This window comes from Sinocyclocheilus anshuiensis, unplaced genomic scaffold (assembly GCF_001515605.1).
Source record: "Sinocyclocheilus anshuiensis isolate Anshui unplaced genomic scaffold, SAMN03320099.WGS_v1.1 scaffold542, whole genome shotgun sequence".
NCBI lineage: Eukaryota > Metazoa > Chordata > Actinopteri > Cypriniformes > Cyprinidae > Sinocyclocheilus > Sinocyclocheilus anshuiensis.
In genome coordinates this window covers 862,529-875,076 of record NW_015547685.1, presented here as the reverse complement: position 1 = coordinate 875,076, position 12,548 = coordinate 862,529, and the positions used below count along the sequence as shown (strand labels likewise).

The window sequence follows — 12,548 nt, the reverse complement described above, 5'->3', positions numbered from 1 at the left end:
TAATGATGTGATTGATAGCTTGTCCCGGATCCGATGGGCCTCTCATTAATCAAGCCGCTGACTGGATCCAATCATTTGCTTCACCTGCACACTGATGGACAGGGAAGGATACAGGCACAGGTGCTGACACCCCGCTCACCGGCTGGGCTGCCCAGGGCCTCACCGCTTTTCTCTGTGTCATTGAAGCTAAGGAAGTGTGGTGAGGGTGATGAGGCATGCTGGATAGAGAGGAAGGGGCACAGGAATGAGTGCGTTGAGGGGACCTTGAGGTTATAGCGAGTGGCAGTGTCTCTAGATCTTGATCTGTCCTTCCTCTCACTCTCTTTACTAGTATCTTTTTCTTTTTTTTTTTTGCCCAAAGGATCTTCATGTAAAAAGAAAAAAATGGTAGCAAATCATATGACTAAACATGCAGCTCTTGGCATTTCGCACGGTACACGTGCAAACCTTTGTGTGAAATGCATAAGCGCAAACATAATTCCTGCATCAGCTTAGTGCTAGCGAAAATTGGCAACAGCTACTGTTATTTTGATGTTTGATCACAATCCAAAAGTTCACAAATGCTACAGTAAGTGTCATTTGATGGGTTGTGAATAAAAGCACCATTGATTTGCTAGAGAGTCATGCCACCCGTGAAATACATTTTTATTTATTCATTCATTTATTCTTAAACTTGCACGCTTTGTGTTGCTAGCAATCTGCATAAAATATGAAGGTAGCTATATATTTTGTAAAATATTATTTGGATTACATGGTATCTTTATTCTACCCACCACCAGAGTACTATTAAATGTCTAATTCTTAAGATAAACAAAAATTATGTCTTTCTATAGAGTTAAATAACTGTGATTAATATCTCTCCAAATGTATACATTTTAAGATTAATGTCAAATGAAGTAGTAGTAGTAGTATTTTTACCATTTTAAAATGATTTAAAACATGTAATGATTAAAATCACCCAATAAAATGAACTGGGAACTCGCAGCTACTGTGTAAAACTACCTTTAGAAGTATTTAAATTGAGTAATATAATAACTATTTTGCATTTATTTCATGTTAACCCCCCTCTCTCTTTTATGTGTTCTTCCATTAGTGTGTTTGAGCGTGTGGAGAGCAGCCCGGCGCAGGATAGAGGTGGGCCCGCGGAACTGACTGAGCATAAAATAAGGCAGTTGCTGCTGGAGCTGTGCCATAGAGCAGGTGGCAGCCAGCACCTCCGGCAAATCCATCACAGCATCCAGCTCAATGAGGTAGCGAATTGCTGTTTTTCACCAAGCAATTAGGTGGCTGTTAGCCTGAGGCAGACAGTGTGACCTGAAGCTGAGGGGAACGCCTGTGCAGAGCTGCAGCGCGGAGACACAACTGCATCCAGATGCTGCTGCGAGGTCTCTCATAACAACCTTGACCTGATTGAAAAAGCGACTGGGAAATAACATCATCTTAAACAACAGAAATAATAAAAATTTAATTGGAAAGGTTCACAAATTACTCAAAGTCTTTCTCCACACTTACACTACACTTTTATGCCCCTTGCTCTACTTAACAATAAGAACACATCTTGGGAAATTAGTACAACTCTCACTTAAGTCTAATCTTGAGGACAATTCTTTGTGTCATATCTATACATATCTTCCAATGTCCTGTTTTCAAATCCTATTCCTAGATAGACTGATTAATTTCTACCATTGTCGGCCAATTACTTGGGGAATAGAGAGAAAAGAAATGTCCATTATGTCCAAAATTGGGTAGGTAATAATTGTTGAAATGTACTAATTTGTCCAATGATGTGTTTAAGAAGTCTGTAGAGACTCACTGTTAATTTGACCACTTTAATAGTGTTTTAGTTTTGCTTAATGCAGCCTAATAATAAGACACGTCCAGGTTCCCGTTCGTTGTTCTAGACTGGGATGTATTTAGATGATGCTTATGGCCTTGCGTTGTGCTTTTGCATTTTCTTTTGTAGAGTTTACTGAGGTCTGTCCTAATGCTGCATGCAGAGACACATTCATTTCCGGACTCCCCTTTGGGACCTGTTGTGTTCTCTTCTGAAGCGAGCAGCCAAAACCAGCGTATAACCCAATTCAACCCCCTCACAGAGTGCAATTCTATCGGCCGTAACAAGTTCGATCAGGTTAGTCCTTTGTTATTTTCCTTATTTTAACCTCTCAGCCTTCGACTCAAAGTGCCACGAGTGCTCCCAAATACTTGTAGTTCAAATAACTTTTATTTAAAGCTGTTCGTTAATGCCGTGAAGTACTTCTCTACTCTTTCACACTCGAGTGAGTGTAACTTTCCGTCAAGGCCATCAGGCAAGGTGAATATAAGAGAGAGACTGAGAGACTTTAAACTGCTTCTCTAGGATGAACTCGACAATTCTCCATAGGTCGCTCTGTCCCTAAGCTATATTTTAGTGTGAAGCGAAGACACAAAGCAAAACATTAAAAAAGGTTAACCAAAAGAGCAGCGAATTTGAAAACACTTGAAAGGTGAACTCTTCAAGTGTGATGTGGCTTTGAAGAAAGGGTGGAAAAAAAGCATCCCTTGCGTAGGTTGAAGGTTTAATTGCAAGAGCCATGGCCCTCATTTGGCTTTCTCTTAAAGGTAGGATAAAGTTTTCTCTGCTCATGTGATGAGACTTTTTGCTACGCCTTTGAAGCCCAGAAAGTCTGCAACCTTCTTTTTTAAGGGGAACTTTTCCTTTCATTATCTTATTTGGCTCAGAGTTTTGCGTCGGTTAAAATGCGACTTCTTTTCCTGTCGTTTGGCGCTAGCTGCCGTGCTGTTAATCCCTTTTGTTTTCTCCTTATCACTTGCGCTCGCATTGCTTTGCATAAAACACCTTATTAAGGGGATGATTAAAAAGCCTCCTCGCCTTCAGGTGGCTGCGCTGTTTGTCAAATCAAATGGAGGCAGAAAAAACGAATGCCGATCCATCAATCAGCCGGTCGGAGAATAGGAGGGGCTGGCACGCTCTTGTCCTTTTGTCAATAATAATAAAAAAAAACTCAGCTTCAAGTTAAGAGTGACGTTCCAGCTATCAAAACAATCGGATTTGATTTGGCTCCCTAACAAAGGGACGGTCCACTCGTGGGTGAGGGAAACCTTGGGCAGCTCAAGAATAACGACTCCCCTTGCAAAATTGATTTATCTTTTTATAAATGATGGTACATCCCTCCCCAAATGGATTTATAAATTAATTGCTGTCTTATTGGAATAAAAACCTTCTTGTGCAGACATGATAGATAGATCGTGTTGGGGCGGCCTTGTTCGGGACCCCCCCTCCTTGGTTAGTCCAGCCCAGCTGGAGCAGTAATTTACTGATCATATTAACTCTGATTAATAACGAACAATACTCACTGCTCATTTATCAACAGGCTTCTATGGGTGAGAGGGAGTGGGATTGGGCCCAACTGCTGCCAGCCTTTCAGAGCATGAGTCAGGTGACCTTCACGACGCTGCTCGCTAACAGGTAATGGCTGCTGCTCACGTTCGCACACAGTTGCCCCCTCCTTTCGCTTACACACTGTTGAAGTGCTGCCTGTCATGTCCCACCATGTACCGCCGTAATGAATGTGAATATGTGGAAAGGATAGAGGGATCCTGCGACCGTTTGAATGTTCGCGCTTGTCTGTGTGTGTCATCTTCTGAAAGTATTGTGGTTCGCCTGCATATACCTCATCTGACCTGTGTTGTGAATTTTTACTATACGTATAGTTGTTGCCGTCTCTGCATGAGTTCTCTGTATCCTTCAAGATTTTAATTCCCAGCATTCAGCATCCCTTTTTCTCAAAGTTTGGTGAAGAAAGTGCTTTTCCACTGAGAGCTTGCTAAAGAAGCGCAGCTCCATCATAGTGTTGGAAAAAAAAAAGGAAAGCGTATCTGAGCTCACTGTGCGCAGAAAATGAAGTGTCTGCGTTTTTCACAGTATGACATATGTCAAACTCTGTCAGAAAATAATTTTGAGGTTACCGAGGGATCTTGTGTGGTTGAGCTTTGGTTTAAGTGCGATACAAGTATGACGGTTTAAAAGAATATCTCACACCGAAGCCAGAGAAAGAGTTTGATCAATTTGCTCCAAGTGATGCGTGAGTTCAGTGCTAGTTTGACAGCTTGACAAAGGAAAATCAGTTTCAATCACTGATTCTTTCTGAAATGTTGAGTAAAACAAGATTTTAGTCAATGGATGAAATATCAGTTCTTAAATAATAATTGTAGTTGGTTTCTTTTTCAGGATAGAGTGGATCTATATTTACGTCTTATACCTCAGTCATCATTTCTTTTAAGATTTTTGCTGTTTTAATCGCTTTTAGCTTTTTTGCAATATGCAATAAATATATATTGTTTTTGCTGAAATGGTTCTGTGATGTGACAAGTTTACTTTTAAAAGTACAAATATTTCATGCAGGTCATAAAAATGATATAGTAAGCCTAATTACTGCAAACAGGCGTACTAATTAGAGAATAATTTAATAATTTAAAAGCTGTTACCAAATCACACCTTTTGTATTAATAAAAAAAAAAAGATCGAATTGGAGAACTTTTGATAGGGAATTTTCTCAGATCTGGGAATCAGTGCCTCTACCTATGGTCCAGCTTGTGTAGTTTCTACACAGTAGTGCAGCAGGTCAGTAGAACACGGACCTATTTCTGCGTACCTGGCAAATCACCTGCCCAGTCCAACTTGGAGAGCGTCCAGATGTTAGTGTTTCCTTCACAGTGGGGTGGAACCTCTGAGAGCATCTTTCTATGTTCAGTATCTCAATGATGGAGCACCTGACCCGTGGTCGAGCTGAGGTTCAGAAGAGGAATGAAAGAAAGTAAGGTGAAGGACAGAAGGTGAAGCCAGAATGTGCTTTGGAAATGTAAAGAGTCGTACAGTAGACTTTTGTGCAAATGGGGTCCATAAACCATTATTAGTCATTAAGTTCCAGTTGGGGTATACATATCACTTTATCTATTTTTAGGCCCACTTGACATAGGTAAGGGTTTGTCTTTGGGTTGGTCTCTAATAATTAGAATGTACTTCATATAAAAACAAGAGAAGTCTTTCATGTCCTCATTTAGATAGCTGTTTGTTTGTGTGCATGCACACCTTTTTTAACTGTCATTTACTTCATCTTAGTGCCATAACTTGTGGAATATCCATGAATGATTATGAATGATTAAAAAAACTGTTCAGACAGAGGTGAATTAAAAAGAAAAATGGTAAAAATGAGAACGAGGGAGAGGGAAAATCGTTATAACACAAGGTCTAATGTATGGGGGGGAATCAGTAATAGGTCATGTAGTGAATGTTAGACACTAGAGATCCTCTCTGGAGACTGAGGATGTATGTAGGTCTTCTATATGCAGAAACTATGCGATCTATTGAATAGGGTGAGGGCTCTGAGGTCTTAACATATTAATCTCTCCAACTTCTCTGTTTTCAGTAGTTGTTTTAATGGTGTGAGGTTATAATCTATGAGAGGAGTAGTTCGCCCAAAATAATACATTTTGTCATTTACTCATAATCTTGTCATTACAAACCCATAAGCAGTTTTTTTTTAACCAAATAAATGCTGTTCTTATCAAACTATTCAAATAATCCTGAAAAAATGTTTTGTGGTTTCCATAAAAAGCAGCCCGACTGTTTTCATCATTGATAATAATAAGAAATGTTTCTTGAGCACGTGCTTTGGAAATGTAAAGAGTCGTACAGTAGACTTTTGTGCAAATGGGGTCCATAAACCATTATTAGTCATTAAGTTCCAGTTGGGGTATACATATCACTTTATCTATTTTTAGGCCCACTTGACATAGGTAAGGGTTTGTCTTTGGGTTGGTCTCTAATAATTAGAATGTACTTCATATAAAAACAAGAGAAGTCTTTCATGTCCTCATTTAGATAGCTGTTTGTTTGTGTGCATGCACACCTTTTTTAACTGTCATTTACTTCATCTTAGTGCCATAACTTGTGGAATATCCATGAATGATTATGAATGATTAAAAAAACTGTTCAGACAGAGGTGAATTAAAAAGAAAAATGGTAAAAATGAGAACGAGGGAGAGGGAAAATCGTTATAACACAAGGTCTAATGTATGGGGGGGAATCAGTAATAGGTCATGTAGTGAATGTTAGACACTAGAGATCCTCTCTGGAGACTGAGGATGTATGTAGGTCTTCTATATGCAGAAACTATGCGATCTATTGAATAGGGTGAGGGCTCTGAGGTCTTAACATATTAATCTCTCCAACTTCTCTGTTTTCAGTAGTTGTTTTAATGGTGTGAGGTTATAATCTATGAGAGGAGTAGTTCGCCCAAAATAATACATTTTGTCATTTACTCATAATCTTGTCATTACAAACCCATAAGCATTTTTTTTGTTGTTTTTTTTTAACCAAATAAATGCTGTTCTTATCAAAGTATTCAAATAATCCTGAAAAAATGTTTTGTGGTTTCCATAAAAAGCAGCCCGACTGTTTTCATCATTGATAATAATAAGAAATGTTTCTTGAGCACCAAATCAGCATATCAGAATGATTTCTGAAGGATCATGTGACACCGAAAGCTGGAGTAATGGCCGCTGAAAATTCAGCTTTGTCATCACAGAAATACATTACATTTAAAATAAATTAAAATAGAAATTGATTATTTTAAATTGTAATTATTTACGTAATTGTAAAAATATTTTATTTTTGATCAAAGCCATGCAGCCTCAATGAGCATAAGATACTTATAAAAAAAGTTTGAAAGATAGTGTGTAATATATATATATACAGCTCTAAATGCTATAAATGAACCATACATCTGGTTATATATGAATGAGACATGTACCCCCCCCACACACACACACACTTTCTCCCTCTCAGAGTGTGTGTGTGAGAGAGGGAGAAGATTTACACAGGTGTGGGTGTCCTTTATTGTCACCTGTCATTTGGCTGTCTGTGCCAGCAGTGTCATAAATCATACTCAGATGGAGCTTTTCAGCAGAAAGTGACTGATTAATGTTCCTGTTCTTCCTCAGACCAGCACCTGACACCCAGAGAGAGACAGCAACAGCAAACTTCTAGACATGACCCACACAAACTTTTTGCCAGAGTTACGGTGCTTGGTGACAGGAAGGCTTTAAAACAACACAGAGGTTTAACGATCTGTGTTACCATTCACGTTCACATTTGCCTTCTGTGTTGTATAAACTTTACATTACTGTATATTATACGTATGCTGTGTTTTGGATATAGGATACTTCAATAGGATATGAAGTATATGTATCTGGCTTCCAACCTTTTAGCATTCTGTAGCATATGTTCTTTAATGTAAGATGATGTACAATTATCTTTTACTGTGCCTGTCACGATCTGCTACGGTGCGGGAACACGGAGCAAGGAACGAGGAGACCAAGAGTACAGAAACCAAGGAATGTATTCATCTTCACGGGGAATCACACGTAGCACTGTAGACACGGAGCGAGCTCTGGGGCTGGAGCCGGCACCGGAGCGAGCTCTGGGGCTGGAGCCGGCACCGGAGCGAGCTCTGTGGCTTCATCAATGCATGACGGGCTTGCCACATTAACGTCCTTCGGGCTTGCCATATTAGCGTCCTTCGGGCTTGCCACATTAGAGTCCTTTCGGCTTGCCACATTAGCGTCCTTCAGGCTTGCCACATTAACTGCCGGCTGACTGGACTCGGGAACGGCCGGCTTTCTTGATCGGGAACTGCCGGCGGAGGGGTTCCGGATCTGAACTATACACACAGGAGGAGGGGATGACGAGACACACCTGGGAGCAATGCAACATCATGGGAAACACCTGGGACAAATTAAACATGGCAAAGGAAGGCACATGAGGAAAACAACCACAAAACACGGAACAGAGTCTGACAGTGCCTCTGCACACATTCTTTTTTTTTTATGCTTTTGAAAGATCTCTCTTATGTTAACCAAGTTTTATTAAATGTTATTACAATGTAAAACAACTGTTTTCTCTTTTAATATATTTTAAAATGCAATTTATTCCTGTGGTGGTAAAGCTAAGTTTTCAGCAGTTATTAATGCAGTCTTTAATGTCATATGATTCTTCAGAAATCATTCTAATATGCTCATTTGGTGCTCAGAAAACATTAAACTTTATCTGATTGTTATCAGTGTTTAAAACAGTTGTGCTGCTTCATATTTTTGTGGAAACAGTGATACAGCTTTTTCAGGATTCTTTGATGAATAGAACGTTCAAAAGAACAGCATTTATTGCTGAATAATAAAAAAAATGATAATAATCTTACTAAACCCATTTTTTTTTTTTTGAATGGTAGTGTACTTCCTTTTGCCTGTGCCACAGCAAGAGTTTGAGTATAAGGTGAGAATAAATGGTAATCTTTCATAAGTGAGCTGTAAGGTCAAACATTTCCTCTAATGGCTTTTTCTTTTAAAATATTGTCCCTTAGTTTGACACAGTTCTAGTTTCACCATTATAAGACGTGCTGATGGATGGGTCTGTAAAAATCACCAGATGTGGCTTTCAGAGTTGCAAAATACCACAGGACACACTTAAGAAGCACCTTCTGAACAAATGTAATTCTGTTGGTCACAGCTAAAACTATCTGCACAGTCATAAACAATGCTAAAATATTTCTTATATGTTTTCTTCCGTGCAATTGTGTGTTGCTTTGAAAAACGTGAATTTTGACTATGCAGTACATTGGCTAGGTCAACTGTTACAGCCTTGCGCTGTCATTCCTCTATCATCCGGAACAATAGTGAGCCGAGAAGTATCTGTTGAGAGAGATGGCAGTTGATGAGGGAAGTGGAGTGCTTTAAATTGCAGTGATAGGCACCGCCGTTCAGATTGGGCAAATGCCATCTGTTCCCAATGATGGCCATATGGTTAGCTTTCTTTCCCAGGGTATAAAATACAAACAAATGTGTCAGAATGCAGGGGCTTTTTCCACAGACGCGCAGCAACTCGGCTAGAGGCAGCATCGCAATGTACGGGGAAGTAATTGCTATCGCCACCTTTGTGTTATGAGTTTGTTGTTGTTGCTTTTTTGGGTGAGGGAATCTGTCATGGCTGAGGAATGGGACATTTTCAGTGTGTTACTGGAGAGCAAACACTTCCTTGTCAACCCATCACTGTAGTGAATTTTTTATAGGTGTCTGTTTGTTTGTTTTTTATTATTATTAGGGCAAGGAGCCTGTGAAGTTTCACAAACAAGTCCTCTCCATCATGTTTGCTGACTGACTGACTGTGGCAAATTGTCATTGTGTTTCGCCATCATTTTGCCTTTGTTCTGGTGGCTAGTGTTGGAAATTAGCAGACACAATGAGGTTTTGTTTAGCATGAGGCAGGCGCAGAGTTCCTGGTGTCTGAGTTTGTACTCTGCATGTATGTGTGTACGTGTGTGTGTCAGTGGGTGAATCACTGAAGCCTGGGAGAAGGCCGTGGCCCCACCTCACATGGCAGAGACGAGCTGAAAGGCTCATTAATCAAACTCCGAATCACAGATGTGATGGCTTCCACACAAACTGCCAGCAGACTGTGAAAGTCACATCCAACAGAGTCAACTGTCAAGCAGCTAGGCCACCATTTCCACCCGGCCTGGCTCATTCCTCATTCCTTTCCTCTAAATTCCTTTTCCATCCATTTATTATTTCCTTCCTCCCTGTCTCGCACCTCTAGTAATGATCAGTTAGAGCCTCGGTTTACTGCTGAAGTTTATATTGAATGCCATTGTTCACAATCTGATTTTTTTTTTAAATGCCCTGCTTGAGGAAATGTATACTTTAAGTATTTTTTTGCTTTGCTTTGTTGGAAATAAACTTGCTGAGCAGATAGCTAATTAGCTAGCATGTAAATACCATTTTTTGTCTGGTCTAGTTTAGTTCGGAGGGAATACATGTTTTGTTTTTGGTTTTGTTCTATTTTTGGTTTGGTTTGTAGGAAATAAACTTGCAATAAAATTAGCTACCATCTAAAATACCAATTTTATGTTGTTTTGCTTTCTTTTCTTTTGTGTTGTACAAATAAGTAATTAGCTACGGACTACCCAAAGTCATTCTAAAATGGCTCAAACAGCCACTGAAATCTGTTATTTCAGCCTTGCAGGGCTTGTCTTTTTTTCGTTTTGCTTATCAATGTTCTTTCACAACATTCTTGATTACGCCACACTCTTTAAACTCAGTTCAGTCTGTTCTCTCACTTCCAGTCCCCTCTCTCTTTTAGTGAAGTACCATTATCTCCCATAATCTATGATCCTAATCTACAGCCATCACAACCAGCTCAATCATTGCCAGCGCAGAGCTTTAATCAGACACCCACTGCCATCCCCACATTGTGATTGACAAAGCCACCCTGTCAGCCTGAGAGGATGAAAATAATAATAAAATAAATAAACTGTGTGGTCCCTGGATGGAAGAAGGCCAGTGACAGGCTTCCACGCTGGGGGCCCGGTGTCACTGCACTGGCAGTCTCATCACACTGCCACCAGAACCCAGCCATTTGCATCCAGGCCAGGGACAGATAATTAGAAGGATTCCTGCCTGTCAGCATTAATCTGGGCAGCGGTGAAACGCTCTGACAAGGAAATGGAGATGGAGAGCTTTAGCTGGAGCAGATGGTGAAGGAGAGTGTGGTTCAGTAGAGGCAATCATAGCTCCTTACAAATAAGAGTGATCATATTAGTGACCTATAACGGTAATTTATTTGGAGTGCACTGAATGCTAATCTGCAACGCCTGCATTTAATATGGCTGACTTCTTGTAGATGTATACAATGAGTATTTCAAGCATAACTTTACTTGAAAGTGCTGTTACCTTATGTAAAAGTACAATGCAACATACAAAAATTGTATTGTAAAAGCAGCAAGAAGTTTAGCTTGTATTTCACAACCAGCCTTTGGATGTTCACAGGCACTTTGAAAAGCTAGCTGTGCCAGTTTTTTTTTTAAATAGTCCAACCACAAGGGAACCTTCATTGTTAATTGCTTTGAAAAGTTTGAAATGTGTCATCTGTTAGAAGCCTATATTTTGCTAAATGTTCTATCACTCTGGATTATTCTCATATATATGTTTGGCTTTAGCTATGGTAAACATCTGCTAGTATCGGATCAAATATTGTGAAGTCTGAATGCTATAAATACTAACCAGTGCCCTATTAATATAAAAAATAAATAAATAAATATATAAATATAAATAAATTATAAATAAATAAAGCTCCCAAAAATATGGCCATTTCATTGTATAAATCTGTATAAAAAGTAAAAAAAAAAAAAAAACACACACACACTATGAAAGTAGACCGACATTTAAAGGGATAGTTCACCCAAAAATGAAAATTCTGTCTCCATTTACATGCTTCATGTTGTTCAACCTGTAAACCTTTAATTGTTTTTTTTTTTCCTCCAACAAAAGAAAGAAAATCATACAGCTTTGGAACGACATGAGTAAATGATGACAGAAAATTCATTTTTGAACAATCGCTATTGGCTAAAAGTATTGGATGAAAGTTGTATTAAGTTAGTTTAACTGCCTCTGTGGTCTTAGAGTATGTGTTGCATTTTTACACCTGTCATTGTTCACTTGTTTCATTCTTCTGATGAGTGTAGTGTCTTGGCCCAGTGAATTGTTCCTCTATACATTGTCTACAGTTCTGTCATATGAACCCTGATCAGACGTGACCTTCCCTCTCTCTGCTGACTTTACATGGCCTGAATGCCACTGTCTCAGAGTACCTTTAGAGGAACTGAGGACTGTCATCCTGTCAATGAGATGGTGATCCTGGTGCTCCGCAGAGGTGCTACAGATCCCCCGGAGCCCTGAGCCCTGACTGATATAGGGGCCATGGTGCCACTCTTGCCCCTGGGCAGATGGTCAGCAAGCTCCCTGAAAGCCGAGGGCATCTGGGTCTTTCATTGGCATTCAGCGGCCACTTTCAAACTCTGTGAGAGTTGGGTAAGAAGGACAGAAGCAAGGATGAAGGTTGCTTAGACATGGTTGATGAGGAGAAGGTCTGTCACCACATCTGCCCTTCTGCAACCTCTCTGGTTGAGCACCACACACTAATTAATAAGTGTGTGCACAGGTAACCCAACAGCCAGGCTTGGATCTGCAGACTTTTTGCAGATTTTGCAGTGTCTGCATTGATTCTGGGGGAAATTTACATGATTCTGCAGAATAGATTTAACCCTGGTGTTCTGTTTGTGATGTTGTGGACCCCCAAACCATTTTTACAACTTGGAGAAAATGTTTTTTTTTTTTAATCATTTTACTTAATCATATGAGACCTGACTATATTTGAAACGGCATCTCATTCATTCATAGAATGAATAAGTCAGTCTCAAGAGAACATGAAGTTAAATATGCTTATGTAAGTGTAATATACTACCATTTTCTTGGTCAAAATTTATTGAGCAAGGATGTTGTAAATTGATTTAAAGTGACAGTAAAGATGTTTATGTTAAAAAAAAAAGAATCCTGAAGAAAATGTATCACAGGATGTTCCACAAAAACATTAAGCAGCACACACACACACACACACACACACACACACACACACACACACACACACAACTGTTTTT

General features: G+C 39.5%; 1 protein-coding gene across 1 annotated transcript in view; it reads left to right on the top strand.

The window, feature by feature from the left end:
* The window catches only part of LOC107703244 (uncharacterized protein KIAA0825-like), a 142,184-nt gene that overhangs the window by 72,113 nt on the left and 57,523 nt on the right, over positions 1-12,548 (top strand). Inside the window, 3 exon segments of the mRNA XM_016505793.1 lie at positions 1,094-1,250; positions 1,964-2,131; positions 3,375-3,469. Coding sequence (XP_016361279.1) covers positions 1,094-1,250; positions 1,964-2,131; positions 3,375-3,469 — 420 coding nt within the window.